At 37.6% G+C, this 20,414-nt stretch overlaps 1 protein-coding gene and 2 pseudogenes across 5 annotated transcripts; all 3 read right to left on the bottom strand.

Annotated features, from left to right (window-relative positions):
- Nucleotides 1-408: 408 nt before the first annotated feature.
- LOC131327554 (patatin-like protein 2) lies at nt 409-2,063 on the bottom strand (annotated as a pseudogene).
- A 4,331-nt stretch (nt 2,064-6,394) lies between these two features.
- Nucleotides 6,395-10,540, bottom strand: LOC131327553 (patatin-like protein 2; annotated as a pseudogene).
- Nucleotides 10,541-14,691: 4,151 nt separating this feature from the next.
- On the bottom strand, nt 14,692-19,760 carry LOC131326561 (ABSCISIC ACID-INSENSITIVE 5-like protein 7). 5 transcript variants are annotated; one of them, XM_058359387.1, is made up of 5 exons: nt 19,581-19,760; nt 17,255-18,253; nt 16,396-16,467; nt 16,266-16,295; nt 14,692-15,038 (listed from the first exon to the last, which is right to left on the bottom strand). In XM_058359387.1, exons 2-5 carry the CDS (start codon nt 18,128-18,130, stop codon nt 14,964-14,966), a joined length of 1,053 nt encoding a protein of 350 aa, XP_058215370.1. In that variant the 5' UTR covers nt 18,131-18,253; nt 19,581-19,760; the 3' UTR covers nt 14,692-14,963. The 5 variants fall into 5 exon arrangements, with proteins under 5 accessions (XP_058215370.1, XP_058215371.1, XP_058215367.1 ...); XM_058359388.1 differs by having other exon boundaries at nt 17,255-18,248; nt 19,581-19,747; XM_058359384.1 differs by having other exon boundaries at nt 14,692-16,295.
- Between the last annotated feature and the right edge of the window lie 654 nt (nt 19,761-20,414).

Raw genomic sequence — 20,414 nt, 5'->3', positions numbered from 1 at the left:
ACACAAAGAAGCCATTCATTAGTACCAATTGGCAAAACATGGAAATATTTGTAAGCAATATAAATAAACTGTGTACTATATACAAAGACAATACAAAAGAATAATTCAATTTTATTGAAGTAGTGTAAAAGAATGCAGGATTGAGTTACATTGCCTAGACACACAATGGCTGTTCAAACTGTCGTCTAGCTAATCTATATACATTTCAAGAATATCAATGACAACACATCTAACCAATCATCTAACTAGCTTACACATAAATGATACATTCAAACAATTCTCAAACTAGACTATACAGTTGAAGACATTCAGAAAATGGAATTCAAGACTTTGAAACACGTCGTCCCCATAACAATCTAGCATCGCGAAGCCGTTTTTCCTGGGAGAGTATTTTTGCCAACCTATAGAGATCACAAAAACTTGTATTAAAAAAGTGTACCAACTAAGTGAGATCTTAAAAACAGAATAACATATTACGTTTTGCGATAAAACTAAATTTAGTACCTCATGACCTCCTCGTTAGTGCCCTGGTTAGATGGTTCATATATACCAGTCTCTAAATTCACTCTTGAAACGGGCTTCTTCAACAGTCCCTCACCAACTTTCACAAGTTTCCTTAAGTTCTTCGTGGTTGCAATATCAACTGAAGATACTGGAGGACTTAGTGTGTCATCCTGCATGTTCATTTAACGAGCCCCGTGAATTAATACACCGAATAAATAAGAATAATTGATAGCAAACATAATAAACTTCTTTTTTTTAATAGTTTCCCACAATTGTTACTAATTGCGGATGAGAGTATACCTGTATTCGTAGGTAATTGTTTTCAGAGCGAAGGGCTTGGAAAGCTGTAGAAAGGTGTATATCAACCATATCACCGCTCGCTCGAGGAAATGTATCCACTAATAGACTTGAACCACCATTAACTAGCCACCCCAAAATTCCCCATTTAGCTGCCTTTTTTGCATTGTATTTCTCTTTGGTTTTTGCAGAACCAGTTCCGAGGGATAAAACCAAAAAGCGACCATACTCTACCGGCTTTATTGGGAAGAAGTCACTATTTCCGCTGTATATCTCCTTTGTAACTTCACCAATTGCCACTAAAGTCTGGATCAAGCAAAACGGAAATAAACAAAGAAAGAAAGAATTAGGAGAGAACTCTTAGCAAAAATTATTTAAGTTCTAGTTCAATAAAGGATATAAGTACCGGATTATTAGCAGCTACTCCACCGTCAATGAGGTTGAATTCTCTTGGTCTTCCCCGAGTAGTCTTTGGTTTCAAAATAATGTGCTGGGAGATATGTTGGCGCAGCAGAGGTTGCGATGCATATATCGGATAGTAAGGCATCTAGGCTTGGGTTTTTCTCCACCTAACACAACAAAAACATGGTAAGCTAAATGCATATAATTCAAGAGTGCATACAGTACAATTAGTTTAGACATCAAAGGCCTAGATAGAAACCTCATTGCTAGAGAAGATGGTCGGTTGGAGTCTCTTGATGTCAAAAGTCGGCACCACAATATTGGTCAATGTTTGGTGTAACCGTGCGTTTCCCAGCTTTTCTTTAACAATTTGATGGAGATACTTGCTGCTGTATTTCAGTCTTGAGAGAGCTCTCAGTACTCTCGTAACATATGCAAATAGAGATCTGTTGTTCAAAAGAAGATACCACGTAAGCAAATTTCAGGGATTATAGAAAGATTAATTTAACTACTGGATGTATAAGAGATCGAATATTTTGTAAATCAAACTAATCACCTTTTTTGAGGGAAGATTTTAGGGCAGTGATCAAGATAGAAAGCCTTGATGTCTTTAGCAGCAAACAAAGGCCGATTCTTTTCGTTAGGGGCAGTCAGCATGGCAGTTACAAGACCACCTGTGCTCGTCCCCGCAACCACGTCGAAATAATTTGCGATTCTAGCATCCTCACTGTCTAGTTTCTGCACGTGGGAAAGCACAACTTCAATCAGAACTTGCTAAATACTTGTAGTAACAATTAACCACATAACATAAAACATAGCACACTCAGTACAATTAAGCCATGTACACACAAGAGTAACATTAATATGTTCAGAGGATTGATAATATGATAAGCAATACAATTAGCCATGACACACACGAGTTATTTATTTCATGCCAAATATGATAAGCAGTACAATTAGACATGTACACACACGAAGTTATTATTTCACGTCCACGTTTCTGTTCCCCAAACTCTTATCCACCACATATTTGTGTGGGCTCCACACACTTTACGGTTATTATGATTCTAATAAAAATTTCAAAACGTTGGTATGACGACGGCGACTAGTATTCCTGAAAAGATGAAATCGATGCGTGAAAAAATTACTCGTAAATAGTGTAATCGATTTTGAATTCGGAGCCAAATTCAACATCCTTGGATTCGCAGAAGAGGACACGGGGGGGGGGGGGGGGAGACTAAATTTGGGGCTAAGCAGAATGGGCTTGAGCGGCCCATATTTTTTGACTACCTGACTTAAAAAAGGTCAATAATGGGCTGGCTACTTGAATTTGGCCTATCTTCTTTCAACTATACTCTGCTCAGTACTTTTATCTTTCAACTAGAGGATTTTTGGGATATTTTTTCGTTTTGTCCTTATTTAAATTTTTTTTCATATTTTTTTTGTGTTGCGATAATTTTTGATCCCTATTGATTTATCTCAACGAGTAGAATCAAAAAATTTTTTTTTTTTATTTTTACCCAAATATTTTGAAAAACATCCAAGATAAAGCCTAAAAAGCCGGACAAATCAATAAGGATAAAAAGTTTGTCACAAAACTAACAAACGCAAAAAAAAAAAATTGAATAAGGATAAAACAAAAAATCCGAAAAATCTCTTAACAAAACTTAGCCTAGTGGTGAAACAGCATTAACGACTAGTCTAGTATTACACAAGAAAATTTCACTTAAATGTAAAACTGGAACTAAATAAAGAAGATCGAGGAGAACTTTTTTGCCCATAATGGGCTGGCTACATGAATTTTTTCCCATCTTCTTTCAACTACACTCTGCTCAGTACTACATATCTTTCTTTTTTTGAAGAACTGCTCAGTACTATCTTTCGGATAGAGGAATTTCGGGTATTTTTGTCCCGTTTTGTCCTTATTCAAATTCTTTTGCGTTTGTTCGTGTTGCGACAATTTTTTTTTACCCCTATTGGTTCGTCTCGATGAGAGGAATCGGAAAAGTAGATTTTTTTTTTTGTGGTACTTTTACCCAAATATTTTTGAAAATTTCCAAGATAATGCCCAAAAAACCGGACGAATCAATTTAAGGGTAAAAAGTTTGTCGCAAATGAACAAACGCGAAAAAAATTTGAACAAGGACAAAACAAAAATAGCCCAAAAATCTCTTAACGGAACTTAGGGCTTGTTTGATAACCTAAATTCAGCACTTAATACTGAATCAATTAAGTAATAAGTGATTCAGTAGGTTTGATAACCACATTTCATATTACTTAACAAATTCAGTACCACTTAAAATATAGGCTAAAAAGTTGAAAAAAATTAAGTAGCTTTGAGCTACTTAATTCTGGCTGAATTTTTGTGTACTTACATTTAACAGTCGTACCACCACCACAACCACTTCCACCAACACCTCCACCACTCCACCACCACCACCATCTCCACCACTACCACCTCCACTACCACCACTCCTCCTGCAGCACATCACCACCACCACCACCACTCCCTCCACTACCACCATCACCACCACCAACTCCACCACCACCACTACCACCACCACCACCACCTCCACCACCACATCACCACCACCACCACCAGCTCCACCACTCCACCACCACCACAACTCCACCACAACCACCACCACCACCGCTCCTACCACCACCACCACCGCTCCTACACTCCACCACCATCACCGCCACCGCCACTCCCTCACCACTACCATCACTACACCACCACCATCACTCCACCACCACCACTTCCTCCACTACCACCACCACCACCAGCAGCAGCTCCACCACTCCACCACTACCATCATTACACCACCACACACCACCGCTTCTACCACCACCTCCACCACTCCACCACCACCGCCACTCCACCACCACTACCATCACTACACCACCACCACCACTACCACCACTCCTACTACCTCCACCACTCCACCACCATTACCAAAAGTATATTGTGACCGTTAGTAAATTAAGATAGAATTGGAACAAAATTAATTCATCATTTTTTTAATTCAGTACTTAATATATTTATCAAACAGCTTTTCAGCTTAAAAATTTCAGCATTCAGTTTTCAGTACTTAATTTTTCAGCTTTCAGTTTCAGTTTTCAGTTTTATCAAACAGCCCCTTAGCCTAGTGATGAAACAGCAGTAACTACAAGTCTAGTATTACACAAGAAAATTTCATTTAAACATAAAGTGGAACTAAATAAAGAAGAGGAGAACTGTTTTTTTTTTTTTTTGTCAAGAAAAGAAGAGGAGAAGTTGAAGATTGGTAAATACAAAAGTTGATAACAGAAACAATTAGGTAGGTAGTAAAACCTGAAGTTGGGCTTCAAGAAAGTTGAGAATGACACTCGGAATGATTCCTCTGATACCACCGCCGTCAATCGAGAGGATCGAGATTAGCTCGCCGCGAGCTGAAGGCGATATTTGAAACAAGTTGTTAGATTTCTTCATGCAAAATACTCCTACTATCAGCGTCAGCTATAAGCCTATAATAAAATCTCACTTTCAAAACAACACTCAAGAAATATGTTAATGTGACTGATATTCCATGCACAGAACGTACTTCCATTCCTATATTTATATATAGCCCCTTCGACTTACAAATATTAGGAAGGTTTAATTATTACCTTTGCGGATGAAATTTGGATGAAGGCTAGCTAGCTAGGCGGTTTCCTAATTTTCCATTCAATTAGATTTAGAAACTAAATGCCAACGTATATATACCCCTACACTATATGGAAACAAAACTAAGCAGTAAGCAGTAAAGTTTCTAATTTTGTTATGGGACTAACTTTTTTATTTGGTTATGAGAATCATAGGATGATTCATATATATATCTATTGGAAATTGATTTTGACACTCCACTTTTTGTCTTTTTTCTCATGTGAAATTACCAAATTACTTTTTATTTTGTTAGTGTTCATCCACATATAAGGGTATTGTCGTAATTTCACACATGAGAAAGACAAAGAAAGTGGGAGTGCCAATGGCTAAACGTGGGGTGTCAAAATCACTTCATATATATATATAGAGAGAGAGAGAGAGAGAGAGAGAGAGAGAGAGAGAGAGAGAGAGAGAGAGAGAGAGAGAGAGAGAGAGAGAGAGAGAGAGAGAGAGACGTTAAGTTTAAGCCTTGGGAGTGAAGTAGTTTCAGAATTGGAAAGTAGTAGTTAGAACTCAGAGATTCTAATTTGGATTTTGTTGGGGATACCAATACCAATACCAATTGGAGGGCAAATATCTGGATAGTGATCAGTGGAATGAATACTTGGGAGTGAAGTTTCAGAATTTAAGAAGAATTACTTGGAAGTCAATTTTTACTTATTAAGCAGAGTATAATTTTGATTTGTTTGGGATACTAATTGAAGGGGGAGATCTCTGTGTTCCAACGGTAACAAAAATATAGGGCTTTTAAGGATCTCTTTCCCAATTCCCAGTTAATAGATTTTTTTGGACCGAAAGTCCAAAGCCAGGGGTTGATGTGCGGAAGATTACAGATTTATTCAAATAGTAGTGTATAAAACCGAATCAGAACCGAAACCCATAGGTTTTTTTTCACGAATTGAAAACTAAAATCGAACCAGTGACTAAAAAAAATCACTTATCACTAATCCGAAGGGCAGCATTAAACTTAATTCATAAACCAGATTTGTTGCAGAGTCGCAGAATCACAGTCATGTCCTCCCTGTGCTTCCCAACATAAGTTCTATTTTTAAAGAAGTCAGCCAATTAAGCTAAGGCGAGGCTATATATAAAATTATTTTACGTTCACAAACAGATAGGTATTTCGGAAGTACCTTGTTCTATAATTTTATATTTTTGTTTCCTTTAAGTTTATTTAACGAATTGGAAACACAAAGAAGCAATTCATTAGTACCAATTGGCGAAACATGGAAATATTTGTAAGCAATAAAAAAAAAACTGTGTACTATATACAAAAACAATACAAAAGAATAATTCAATTTTATTGAAGTAGTGTAAAAGAATGCAGGATTGAGTTACATTGCCTGGACACACAATGTGTGTTCAAACTATGATCTAGCTAATCTATTTACATTTGAAGAATATCAATGACACATAACCAATCATCTAACTAGTCTATACATCAATCATACATTCAAACAATGCTCAAACTAGACTAGATAGTTGAAGAAATTCAGAAAATGGAATTCAAGACTTTGAAACATGTCGTCCCAATAACAATCTAGCGTCGCGAAACCGTTTTTCTTGGGAGAGTATTTCTGCCAACCTATAGAGATCACAAAAACTTGTATTAAAAAAGTTTACCAACTAAGTGAGATCTTAAAATCATAATAGCATATTACGTTTAGCGGGAATATTAATTCAGTGCCTCCGCGTTAGTTCCCTGGTTAGATGGTTCATATATACCAGTCTCTAAATTCACCATTGAAAGAGGCTTCTTCAACAGTCCATCACCAACTTTCACAAGTTTCCTTACGTTCTTCGTGGTTGCAATATCAATTGAAGATACTTGAGGACTTTAGTGTGTCATCCTGCATGTTCATTTAACAAGCCCCGTGAATTAATACACCGAATAAATAAGAATAATTAATAACAAACATAATAAACTTTTTTTTTTAATAGTTTCCCACAATTGTTACTAATTGCGGATGAGAGTATACCTGTATTCGTAGGTAATTGTTTTCACAGCGACGGGCTTGGAAAGCTGTAGAAAGGTGTATATCAACCATATCACCGCTCGCTCGAGTAAATGTATCCACTAATGGACTTGAACCACCATTAACTAGCCACCCCAAAATTCCCCATTTAGCTGCCTTTTTCGCATCGTATTTCTCTTAGATTTTTGCAGAACCAGTTCCGAGGGATAAAACCAAAAAGCGACCATACTCTACCGGCTTTATTGGGAAGGAGTCACTATTTCTGTGGTATATCTCCTTTGTAACTTCACCAATTGCCACTAAAGTCTGCATCAAGCAAAACGGAAATAAACAAAGAAAGAAAGAATTAGGAGAGAACTCTTAGCAAAAATTATTTAAGTTCTAGTTCAATAAAGGATATAAGTACCGGATTATTAGCAGCTACTCCACCGTCAATGAGGTTGAATTCTCTTGGTCTCCCCGAGTAGTCTTTGGTTTCAAAATAATGTGCTGGGAGATATGTTGGCGCAGCAGAGGTTGTGATGCATATATCGGATAGTAAGGCATCTAGGCTTGGGTTTTTCTCCACCTAACACAACAAAAACATGGTAAGCTAAATGCATATAATTCAAGAGTGCATACAGTACAATTAGTTTAGACATCAAAGGCCTAGATAGAAACCTCATTGCTAGAGAAGATGGTCGGTTGGAGTCTCTTGATGTCAAAAGTCGGCACCACAATATTGGTCAATGTTTGGTGTAACCGTGCGTTTCCCAGCTTTTCTTTAACAATTTGATGGAGATACTTGCTGCTGTATTTCAGTCTTGAGAGAGCTCTCAGTACTCTCGTAACATATGCAAATAGAGATCTGTTGTTCAAAAGAAGATACCACGTAAGCAAATTTCAGGGATTATAGAAAGATTAATTTAACTACTGGATGTATAAGAGATCGAATATTTTGTAAATCAAACTAATCACCTTTTTTGAGGGAAGATTTTAGGGCAGTGATCAAGATAGAAAGCCTTGATGTCTTTAGCAGCAAACAAAGGCCGATTCTTTTCGTTAGGGGCAGTCAGCATGGCAGTTACAAGACCACCTGTGCTCGTCCCCGCAACCACGTCGAAATAATTTGCGATTCTAGCATCCTCACTGTCTAGTTTCTGCACGTGGGAAAGCACAACTTCAATCAGAACTTGCTAAATACTTGTAGTAACAATTAACCACATAACATAAAACATAGCACACTCAGTACAATTAAGCCATGTACACACAAGAGTAACATTAATATGTTCAGAGGATTGATAATATGATAAGCAATACAATTAGCCATGACACACACGAGTTATTTATTTCATGCCAAATATGATAAGCAGTACAATTAGACATGTACACACCCAAAGTTATTATTTCACGTCCACGTTTCTGTGCCCCAAACTCTTATCCACCACATATTTGTGTGGGCTCCACACACTTTGCGATTATTATGATTCTAATAAAAATTTCAAAACGTTGGTATGACGACGGCGACTAGTATTCCTGAAAAGATGAAATCGATGCATGAAAAAATTACTTGTAAATAGTGTAATCGATTTTGAATTCGGAACCAAATTCAACATCCTTGGATTCGCAGAAGAGGACGGGGGTGGAGAATTAAATAAAGAAGAGGAGAGCCTTTTTTTTTTTTTTTTTTGTCAAGCAAAGAAGAGGAGAAGTTGAAGATTGGCAAATACAAAAGTCAATAACAGAAACAATTGGTAAAAATCTTTTTTTGAAGAGCTGCTCAGTACTATCTTTGGGTTGAGTTCCACTAGAGGAGAGATTTTTCAGTTCTGAGCGGGTATATCTCACGTGGTACCCACTCGGCGCATTCGAGCCGTCCAAAAGTGAGCTGCTCAGTACTATCTTGGGGTTGAGTTCCGCTAGAGGAGAGATTTTTCAGTTCTAAGCGGGTATATCCCACTTGGTACCCACTCGGCGAATCCGAGCCGCCCGATACACTTTTGGACGGCTCGGATTGAAACCCTTTCTCTTCTCTCATCCCAACACTTTCTCTCTCCTTTTCTCTCTCCAAATCTGAGCCATTCAAAAAAGAAATGGACGTCTCGGATGCGCGAGCGGACACTACGTGGTACCCACTCGGATTTTTGGGAATTTTTTCCCATTTTGTCTTTATTCAAATTTTTTCATATTTGTTCGTGGTTGCGACAAATTTTTTACCCCTATTAATTCGTCTCGACAAGAGGAATCGGAAAAGTAATTTTTTTTACTTCAATAATTTTTGAAATATCTAAGATAAAGCTTAAAAAGCCAGACGAATCAATAGGGGTAAAAAGTTTCACAAAACCAACAAACACAAAAAAAAATTTGAATAAAGATAAAATAAAATAAAAACCCAAAAATCTCATAACGGAACTTAGCCTAGTGGCTAGTGGTGAAACAACAGTAACTACTAGTCTAGTATTACACGATAAAATTTCACTTGAACGTAAAACTAGAACTAAATAAAGAAGAGGAGAACTTCTTCTTCAAGTTCTTTTTTCAAGAAAAGAAGAGATTGATAAATACAAGGCTTAAATACTTAAATGGTCCTTATAAAATAGAGTCGGTTTTATTTTTGTCCTTGTAAAATTTTTTGTGTCAATTTCGTCCTTCCAGTTTGTGATTCAGTTCAATGTCACCCTTGCCATCAACCAGTGGATGGAATTCGCCTACGTGGATAACGGACTTGCTAGTTGTGTACTGGTTTTGGTTAATAGCAATGCTAATGACATTTTAAGCCTAGGATGGCAAAATCGTAATTATTCAACTGTGGAATTATGCACGGGCCATTATGGGTTCAATTCGAAACAGCCCAACAGTTAATACACATGGCCTGAGGCCATGTGCCGTGTGTTTTTTAGCCGTTTAGGCCTCCGGAAGCCCAAATTTGCTGTTTAAGGAAATATTTGACTTGCTAATAACTTGGGCAAGGAAAATCCAAATTAAGTTGTTCTTTTGGGAGAAGTCTTAAAATTTTCTCTATTTTCTAGTTTGGCTATTATTCCAAATTTTTCAATTTTTTATAATTTCTGTTATTAATTGACTTGGTGTCTGTTTTGAGGCGAATCAATTAGAGTTAGGATTTTTCTACCTATTTAACTAGTTGTAAGCCTTCGGGGCAAGATAGTGATTGATTATTATTGAATGAAAAGAGTCTAGAGAGCATTTTCTCTAATCCTATATCATTTGTGATTTTTTTGTCGCATGTTTGTAACGTAATTGAATGGCAGATTGATCTTGTGCGCCTTTTTTTGGTAGAAAACGATGTGGATAATATTGGGGGAAGAGACATGGGCCAGGTAAGTACCAAAGAAGGCTTCCGTTATCCAAGTAGGCAAATTCCGTCCATTGGTTGACGGCAAGGGTGACATTGAACTGATTCACAAACTGGAAGGATGAAATTGACACAAAAAAATTTACAAGGACGAAAATAAAACCGATTCTATTTTGTAAGGACCATTTAAGTACTTAAACCTAAATACAAAAGTTAATAACAGAAACAATTAGGTACGTAGTATACCTGGAGTTGGGCTTCAAGAAAGTTGAGAATGACACTCGGAATGATTCCTCTGATACCGCCGCCGTCGATCGAGAGGATTGAGATTAGCTCGCCGCGAGCTGAAGGCGTTATTTGAAACAAGTTGTTAGATTTCTTCATGCAAAATACTCCTACTATCAGCTTCAGCTATAATAAAATCTCACTTTCAAAACAACACTCAAGAAACATGTTAATGTGACTGATATTCCATGCACAGAACTTCCATTCCTATATTTATAGCCCCTTCGACTCACAAATATTAGGAAGGTTTATTACCTTTGCGGATGAAATTTGGATAAAGGCTAGCTAGCTAGTTAGGCAGTTTCCTAATAGCTAGCTGCACTATTTGGAAACAAAGTAAAGTTTCTAATTTTGATGCGGGACTAATTTTTCTTATTTGAATCTGAGAATCAGAGTATGTGGCGTATCTAAATGGAGATTGATTCTGGCACTTCAATTTTAGCCGTTGGCAATTTACTTTTTGTCTTTTTCTTATTTGAAATTACAACAATACCCTTTACGGTGGAGGTACACACTAACAAAATAAAGGGTAATTTAGTAATTTCACATGGAAAAAAGACGCAAAAAAAAAAAGGAATGCCAACGGCTAAATATGGAATGTCAAAATCAGTTTCCTAAATTGGGATTGCATCAAGCCATCAATATATATCCAAACGTTTGTGTAAGCCTGGGAGAGAAGTTTCAGAATTGGAAAGTAGTAAGTTGGAACTTGGAACTCATAGATTCTATAGTGGGTGTAATTTGGATTAATTTGTTGGGATTACCAAATGGCGGGCAAATATCTGGATAGTGATCAGTGGAGTGAATACTTGGGAGTGAAGTTCCAGAATTTAAGAATTAATTGTAAGTCAAGTTTTACCTATTAAGCAGAGTGTAATTTTGATTTGTTTGGGATACTAATTGAAGGGAGAGATCTCTGTGTTCCAACGGTAAAAAAATGGGGTTTTTAAGGATCTCCTTCCTAATTCCCAGTTAAACACAAATTCCTCTATTATTTTTTGGAAAGTGAGTGATTTTGGCACTCAACATTTAGCCATTGGCATTTCACTTTTTGTCTTTATCCTATGTGAAATTACCAAATTACCCTAATTGGAATTCTGATTCTGTCAGTAAGACTAACACTGCTATTTGTATGGCCATCGGAAATCATTTTGTTTTGATCAGTTGCTTGATCTTTGATCATTCACATGTTCCATGGTAGCTTCTACGGATTAAGCAACAAAAAAAATCCTGTGGTTTTTGGTTGAAGGGGAAGATTATTGTTTGAAAATGATTTGCAAAATTTTATTGCAGGAAAAGGTACATGCCGGCTGAATTTGGCTCATTCAAAGTTGGTAGCGGAATGTTGACAGGTTGAACGTCCATAACATTTCGATTTATGCCGGCTGAATTTGGCTCATTCAAAGTTGGGGGATCAATGACATGAGCGGAATGTTGACAGATTGAACGTCCATAACATTTCGATTTATGCCGGCTGAATTTGGCTCATTCAAAGTTGGGGGATCAATGACATGAGCATTCGCAGTTTTGTGGCCGTTCCTGACCAAAGAGGGCTCACGATGCAATCATCTTAGACGCAAGTACTCACTTCTCAAATGCCGTGCCTCTTTCAATTTGTAAGAAATGTTGATTCATTAATGGATCAGTATTTTGAATCATTAATCTTCTCTTATGTCTCCACCATATACCGCATCGATCCCGAATATATAATTTCAGTCTATAACACAGAACTCTGTTTTTTCATTTGTATTGGTCGAGTTGACGAGGTTTTTAAAACTGTGCAAACCATGCGAACGCAACTAGAAGCCTCAAAATCTAAGGGAATTCATCCCGGTGACATTTTATCATGGACGGGAATCCCCTCCGAGAGGAAGGCGATCCCTGAGGATGGCTCCGTTGAAGAACGACGCCCGGATCGATTGATGACCAGCAGGTAGCCCCCTCGGGCATGCTCCTTATACAACCAAGCGAAGAGCTAGTGAGGGCCAGAATGGAATATCGTACGTAGTGTAGAATCAGATTAGAAACTCTGACTATAAACTAAGGGAATTGTAATAAGAAGTTGAAAACGCATAGATTACAACATATTTTTGTGAAGGGTTAAATATCTACTTCCCCCTCAAACTATTCCGATTTTAGTTACTTCCCCCTCCAACTACCAATTAAAGTTACTTCCCCCTCCAACTTCCAAAATGTTAGCCACTACATCCAACCCCCCATTTCCATCCAAGAATTGGACGGAAAACTCAACACCTAACCCCAACTGGTATCATTGAAGGCTATTTATGTCTTTTACCTACCAATCTATGTATATGTATGTATACCCTTTCTTCTGCTTTCCTTGTAACTCACAGATTGTTAATAACCCTTTAAATCTTCGTGATCAAATGAACCCCATGCTGAAGAACTTAATAGAGGGGATACTCTGCAAAGGTCAGTTTTTCCCATTCCAGCTGGTGGTGTTGGATCTTTACTTCCTGTGCCTATATTTCCATTTTCTTTTTAAGCTGTGCGTGGATATTGGACTTGTGAAGGGAAATAAAAGATATGGGTTCTACTTCTTTGTCTTTTTTTTTTTTCTTCTTCTTTTTTTTGTTCCGCGTAATGAAGTAGAATCCCTAACCTTCTCTTGCCCCTCTATTCTCTCCCCAAATCAAAGGTCCATATGTAGCCTTAAACTGTATTTGGATCACAGATTTATTGAAGGGTTTATGGAAGGAGAAAGATAATTGACAATAAAGTAATAGAACCCAGGTTTTCCTACCCATTTCCCGTTCCTTTCTTGAATCTTTCAAAGAATCCATAATCAAGCACAGACACTGATCGCAATTTTGTTTTCCCTTGTCCTTCTTGTTGAAAATTCTGTTTATGCAGACCCAAGAGAGAGGATGACATTAGAGCCTTCTTCTGCTTCAATACATATATATATTGGTAGGTAAAAGACATAAATAGCCTTCAATGATACCAGTTGGGGTTAGGTGTTAGGTTTTCCGTCCAATTCTTGGATGGAAATGGGGAATTGGATGTAGTGGCTAACGTTTTGGAAGTTGGAGGGGGAAGTAACTTCAATTGATAGTTCGAGGGGGAAGTAACTAAAATTGGAATAGTTCGAGGGGGAAGTAAATATTTAACCCTTTTGTGAACATAACATATTGATATGGAACTGTGCTACACACACAGCAATTTGTGCACAGATTGTGAACAGATTTCATTGTGAGGCCCACCACGGGTCCCACACAAATCATCCGAGCCGTTCATTAAATGTAAAATATTTTTTCAAGGGTCCCCGTAAAAAATAAGCTCAATCCAATACCTATAAGTATTTCATCCAACCATCTAACTTTTCATTCAAATTTTCGGATAATGAAAAGTTATATGATTGGATCGAGCATCTATAGGTATCGGATTGAGATTATTTTTTACAGGGAACCCTTGAAAAAATGTTTTACATTTAATGAAGGGCTTGGATGATTTGTGTGGGACCCGTGGTGGACCCCACAACGAAATCTGTGCACAATCTATGCACAGATTGTATGTGTGTGTAGACTTTCTGATTGATATGTGGATTCAATTTCTATTAGGAACAACTTTGAGCAGTGGATAATCACTGTAGAAACCGAACGTTGTAGTGAATTAAGCAGTCACTTAATTCGGTGTTCTTGTAATTGGTCAACACAACCTCTTACTTTAATCGAAACATAGAGAACAAAAAAATGGAAACACCATTCAGAGAGAGAATGTGGAAAAACGTAAAGGTGCACCATTTATGGTTTAAATTATTATCCCAATATGCAACTCACCTATATACACACATTTACCTTAAAAACCCATCACGAGTCAAACTTTACGAGTTTGACCTAATTTATTTATTTGAGATTATGATAGTCCGAATTTTTGTTACTTTATGTTAAATTTTTATAAATATTCGTTCTTATTGACAAAAAAATTAAAAAAAATAAACGTGAATCAAATTGTAAATAAGGCTTAATATTACCGTTGATCCCCGATGTATTACCGAAGAGACATTTTGGTCCCCAATAAAAACATTGAGTCTATTTTGTCCCCAATATTCAAAATGTTTGTTTAAATGGTCCTTGCAACTATTGCAACCGAAACCGCAAAGTTTGTAATCTGATCTCCATATGGTGGTCGAAAATCCAACAAGTTCAGAACTGGACACAAAAATGAGGGTTTTTTTTTTCATAAATCCAAAACTGCCATTGGCAATCAAATGGAGAAGCAAACAGAGATTACACAAATAGGACACTTTAATCTCCTGGCGAAATTCAATCCCGGTATGATATTTTACAGCACATTACACTCTTTTGCTTCTGTACATACAAGGTTTGAATCAGCACAAGAGGCTGTTCAGTCCTTTCACCTGACTATGGCCAAGGTTTCTGTATTCAAGCATTGGCTGTCCACTCTAATGCTGGTAACAACCCTAAAATACAACTCAAGCTCAAACTATGTTCTGCTATTTTAATTACATTTCCTCAACTTGTTCCCATTTCTATATACTTTACCAGGGGCCTGTCAGTGTCCTTCTCAAGCATTGACTCTTACTTCTCAATCGCATATTTCTCGTGTCCACTGCCTGTGCAACAAACAATAACGCGTGCAGTCAAATACTAGCTAAAGGTATTCTCCATTAACAAGGAGTTGTCGACTCTTTTTCCTGAATGCCTAGTGACTTTGGGATATTCAGACGAACACACACAAGGTGGCTTGATCCCATGTAATCTCACTGACCATACCCAGATGATTACAACCAATGGATAAGGTCCTTTTATAGAATGAGTAATCCAATGGCAGCCTCTTGGTGTGATCAACAGAAGGCAAAGCAATATGTAGCAAAAATGATTAGAAGAGCTAAATAAAATTGAAACTAAATGTAAAGAATGCTATGTATTTCATTCGAGTAAACAAATCAGCATGACGGGAAAACTTCTGTTTGAGTTAGTTTTGTTACAGAAGTCCAGATAATGGTGGCTGACTTGCAAAAGATGCAGTCTGAACACTGATGTAGAGATGTTAAAAATAGTCTTCTTAACCCGTGCCATTAGAACTTCAAAATTGTACTAGCAATCAGTAAATGAGTCCCCATGGGTACTAATAGCTGTGAATTAGAAAACCTTCAAATTTGTTGTATTTTCATATGGTTCAAAGCATGTCCCTAGGTGGGCCTTCATTGAATGGTTGGTCTGCCATGGTCGCCTCAGCACTAAGGACGGACTCCTGCAATGGGGATTGGGGATCACTGTGGATGATAACTGTGTTCTTTGTCATGGGGGACAGAGTCACATAACCCTTAGTATTTTGAGTGCCAATTTTCTGCTGCAGTCTGGGGTCAGGTTTTGAGGAAAATGTGGTGGTTCTTGGTTCCCTCTCAACCTGGGTGAGGCAGTTACATAATGCCCGGCTTTTGGGGCTAAGTCTTCCTTGTCTGTTATAGTACTTGAACTGGGCCTACCTGCTTCCATATACCATTTGCGGAGGGAAAGAAATAATTGTATTTTTCGGTCTATGGGTTCCAATTCTGAAATGGTGTTTCATAGAGTTGCAGATGATCTAAGGGCTTGCCTATGCTCATGTTAAGATTAGAGATGAGTGGCACTTGCCTCCTAGTTTTCTTGCTTCCTAGTTCGCTCCGAGACTGTAATTTCGTGTTTCTTGGATTGGATTGTTTGAGCTGACCCTGGGTCTGTAATTTGGGGATTCCGAGTCTATCCCCTTGATTTTTTGTAGGGGTTAACCACTCCTCTGGATCAACAACAATGATTTTTCGGTAAAGGCAACTAATAGAGTCAAAGAGGGCATGTACCTGATTTTTCTGCATCTCCACAATTTCTTCCTGCAATAAAGATAACACAAAAAAAAATGTTTGTCACAACCTCACATTTCGAAATAACACTTCAAAAGATCCATAGTAATGACTGTCATTACTAACATACCTGTTTTTTCTGCAACTCTTGATTAATTTCTTTTAGCTTTTCAATTTCTGCTTCCAATTCTAAAGTATAGGCCTGTCATAAACCCAAAGACATAAACTAAATCAGTTTAGAAACCAAGCAAACTTCGAAAAGTGTTTCAACAACAAAAAAAATACTAATTCATGAATGGACCTATTGCTGTACTATGAAACCATCTCTCTTTTTCTTTCTTTTTTTGCTGACATGTTATATTCATTTTCTGCATTTCCTTAGAGTCTGATATGGAAAATATTCAGCTCTTCAGAATAAAAGACGTATGCTCCATTACCTTGTTCTTCCCAGAAAGTAACATCTCGTATCTTTGTCACATTTGGGTGGTTACATCTATATTTCGTAGCATGTGCCTTCTTTATTTTTCTAGAATTATGTACGTATACTTCGATGGGTTGCATTTATTGAGTTACCACGCTATCCTACGTGACTACGTCATAGCCGTCCAACAATGCTTCTAGAGCTTCCCGATTTTTCCAACCCTGTTGCCATCAATTCCATATCAAGCTAACCGTTATTGCAAAAATAATGTATGTAAATCGATGTCATCTTGATTTTGATTTTAACTTAGAATATGGATTCTCCTCTCTGCCGCCATATTAATCTCATTCCAACGACGATTTATAGCCATTTTTGCAAACAGCAAAGGCCATAATACTAGCCCTTTCTATGAATGAGCACCAAAACCCATATCTTAATCCACAAAACCCAATTGATGAGCTTAAGAATCCAAAGACAAACTTGTAGAAAGTACTGCATAAATTTTAAAAACAAACAAAGAAGTTTAAAAACAGACAAATTATTTGAGTGTGTATAACAATATTCTCACCTGTTTTCGAGCCCGTGACCTCGCAGCAGACTCTCTATTTTTCACCATTCTCTTCTGCCTTTTCTCGATTGCTTTCTCGAAAATCACACCACCGCATTTCCTTCCTTGTACACCTCCACTTTGTACGAAACTACCTTGGACTACACCATTGTTAATGGAAGGATCTACCATTCCAACAGCCAGCTGAGCATTGCTTACCAAAGGCATACAAGAGGCAATAGCCACAGTTGCTTGCTTGGGGAAAAGTGGCTGCGGCTGTGGATTAGCCACTGAATTATGATTTCCCGTTATCTGATTAGCCGGAAGTGCGTTGTCTCGAGCTGATTGCTGAGACCCAAGACTCAGACCCTTGTTATTACCATTTGTCTGTGATATTTCACTGAAAAATCTACTTGGCTTGCTAATTGGTTGAGCATCTTCTCTGACTACACCTGCTCGTACCAAAAAGTCCTCCAATGTCATTTCTCCCAGAGTCGGCTCCCTCAGCGGCAAATGTACTCTTCCTTCTCCTCCTCCTCCACTGCCACCACCGCCGCTCCCCTCATTTGCACCAGTACTTTCTTTAAACAAATCTCTCCATACTTCATCCACGGTTTTCTGACTAAGCGTGCGAGACAAAGATAGCGATCCTTGTCTTTGCAAATTTGCACAGGGGGCATAAGAGGGTGCCGTGGATTGAGTCTCGTCGGCTGTCCAAATGTTCTTTAACAGTTCATCCATGTTCATTGACCCAAAGTCCTTTCCAGTTCCACCCAAAGTGTTCTGTAACTCATCAAAGGTCAGAGAGAATATGGAAGACTGTCTGGCCAATGGGAAGTTGACATCTGGCTGTGATGTCTCAACAAAATTCTTAAAATTCATGTAGGATCCCATCATTCAAGAACGCAAAAAGATTTTCTTATGTATCCAAGCAATTAATAAGTACTGTCAGGTGCTAAACCAGCGGTCCCAAGTGTTCATCCACTCGAAGTTGGATCAAATAGAACCCTCATTTCTATGCTTTGGTGTTTCAGACCCACAAATGGAAAAATCAAGAAGAGGGTCAGATGAATTAGTACATCTCAAAATACTGAACTTCCTACATAGGGAAAACACTAAAAGAACCAAATTTAGGGACCAACAAAAATGGAATTTCATACTTTGATCATACGAAAAGTCTTTGCATGTCTTCCACTCTAATGCAGAAACAGCCACAAGAAAATAATGGAAAAAAAAAAAAAAAACACACACACACACACACACACACACACTCAAAATCAACAAGTTTCCCTATCACGTTAAACCCAAAACCCACCAAGACTATCAAGATCCATGAGGTGCCCGCAAGCTAGTCCGGACACCCGGTTATCAAAAAACCAAGAATCCATCAGCTGCAATTGTAGGTTGAAATCAATGGTTAACTAATTAAATACCAAATTTCAAAGGAAACCATCAAGAATCACACTAGTACAAACCAGTAGTACAAAATACAAACAATTAACAAGACTTTATTCATATCATATTGTAAAAAGATGCACAGGGTAGTTTATATACTCTGGTGCTTTGCAACATCAGATCCAACCTATATTTCTTAAATCGTCGTAATAATCTAATATTTTCCGATTTTGGTGATGGTTTCCCATAATTTGAAGTTGATACAGTTGCTTCCAGTTTTGCCCATAGGAGCAGAGGAGGGGGGATTGTGATACAAGTGGAGTCAACTGAGCCTACGCGCTATGCAATCCTTTAGGTTAGGGAGTAGGCTCGCTATTTTGTTGCTTATATTTGGTTTTTGTTCTGACCGTCTTGCTATAAAGGTCTGTTTCTTGTGCTTTATCCTTTTTTATTATCAATGAATTTATCACTCTTCCACCAAACCAAATTCCCACGAAAAACAACAATCAATTTCCATCTTAAAGTACTTGTATGAGCTCTATAAACAAATCCAAACATCCACATGTATATATATATACATACATGTACACTCACAATAATATGGAACTGTAATCAAACTCAATTTTACTGAAAACCAACTCCGAATTCCAAATCACGACCCACAAAAAGCCTCAAAAATCAACACAGAATATGTTTTGTTTTTTGTTTTTTTTTAAATAGAGAAAAAAAGAAGAAGAAGAAGAAGAAGAGCCAAAACCCCTAAATTTTTCTGTTGCGAACTTGCGAAACAATAACCCATGACGTAATTCGCATGCGAAATCAGATCAAATGACAGAATTTTGAAACCCGATCAACAAACGAAGATTGAAGACAAAAACACTTAGAATTTGGGTCTACCATAAACAATAACCACACAATCGAACTTGAATACTGAGAGGGACTTATGGAGTACCTTTTATAATTTTCTTATGGGATGTAAAAACAGTGACCGTAGAGAGAGAGAGAGAGAGAGAGTGTGTGAGGAGGAGGTGAGAGAGAGTGGGCTTCTTCACGTTCGCCGGTTGGGGCAACGGGGCAGGCGACAGGTGTCTTGTGCGGTTGAGCCGCCTTGACACGAGCCGGTATTTAAAGCTCAATAAAACAGTGAGTACCAATGCGATCACAAATATTTACATAAACTCATTCATATTTATGTTCGCATACATCGTGAGCCCCACCATAACTTATTTAAAATGCATTTTCAAAAATTTTTGTGAAAAATGCATATCGATAAGGGCTTGATCAATTCTATGCTCAATTTTCTGCTGATCAAACCTTTATTAATATTCAATTAAGCTAATTTTTTACCCAAAAAAAATTAAAAATACTTTGAACAAATTAAGCGACTCCGATAATTTGTACTCCAATGAGACCCCAAGTTGAGCGACTCCGATAATTTGTACTCCAAGATGGATCTCACATTACGCGTTATGCAAATGGTGTACCCATGGAAGACTTTTAAGGTACACATTCTATGTGCGGTGATGATGAGAAAATTATCGAAAATACTAAGGATAGAAAAAATTTATCCCAAAAAGAGCAACTAGTGGTTGAGATTTACTTTGATGTGTGGAACCCAATCATCAAAATAAATCTCAACCATTTATTGCTTTTTTCGGAACACTTTTGGGATAAATTTTCTTTGTATCCAGTATTACTCGAAAATTATTGGACTATTTTTGTTTTGTCTTTTGAGGTTTGTGATGTGACGTGTCTCCAATGCGGGCGTGCCAGGTGGGTGCATCCT

The sequence above is a fragment of the Rhododendron vialii genome, chromosome 5a (genome assembly GCF_030253575.1).
Source record: "Rhododendron vialii isolate Sample 1 chromosome 5a, ASM3025357v1".
NCBI classification, from domain to species: domain Eukaryota; kingdom Viridiplantae; phylum Streptophyta; class Magnoliopsida; order Ericales; family Ericaceae; genus Rhododendron; species Rhododendron vialii.
This window is presented reverse-complemented; position numbering and strand designations above follow the sequence as displayed.

Excerpts from the sequence above, each read along its gene's own strand:
- LOC131326561 (XM_058359384.1), bottom strand. The coding sequence starts at position 18,130 with ATGATGGGATCCTACATGAATTTTAAGAATTTTGTTGAGACATCACAG. Across the intron at positions 16,468-17,254 it reads GGTCACGGGCTCGAAAACAG|GCCTATACTTTAGAATTGGA; the intron begins GTGAGAATATTG and ends GGTTTATGACAG. Across the intron at positions 16,296-16,395 it reads AAGAGTTGCAGAAAAAACAG|GAAGAAATTGTGGAGATGCA; the intron begins GTATGTTAGTAA and ends TCTTTATTGCAG.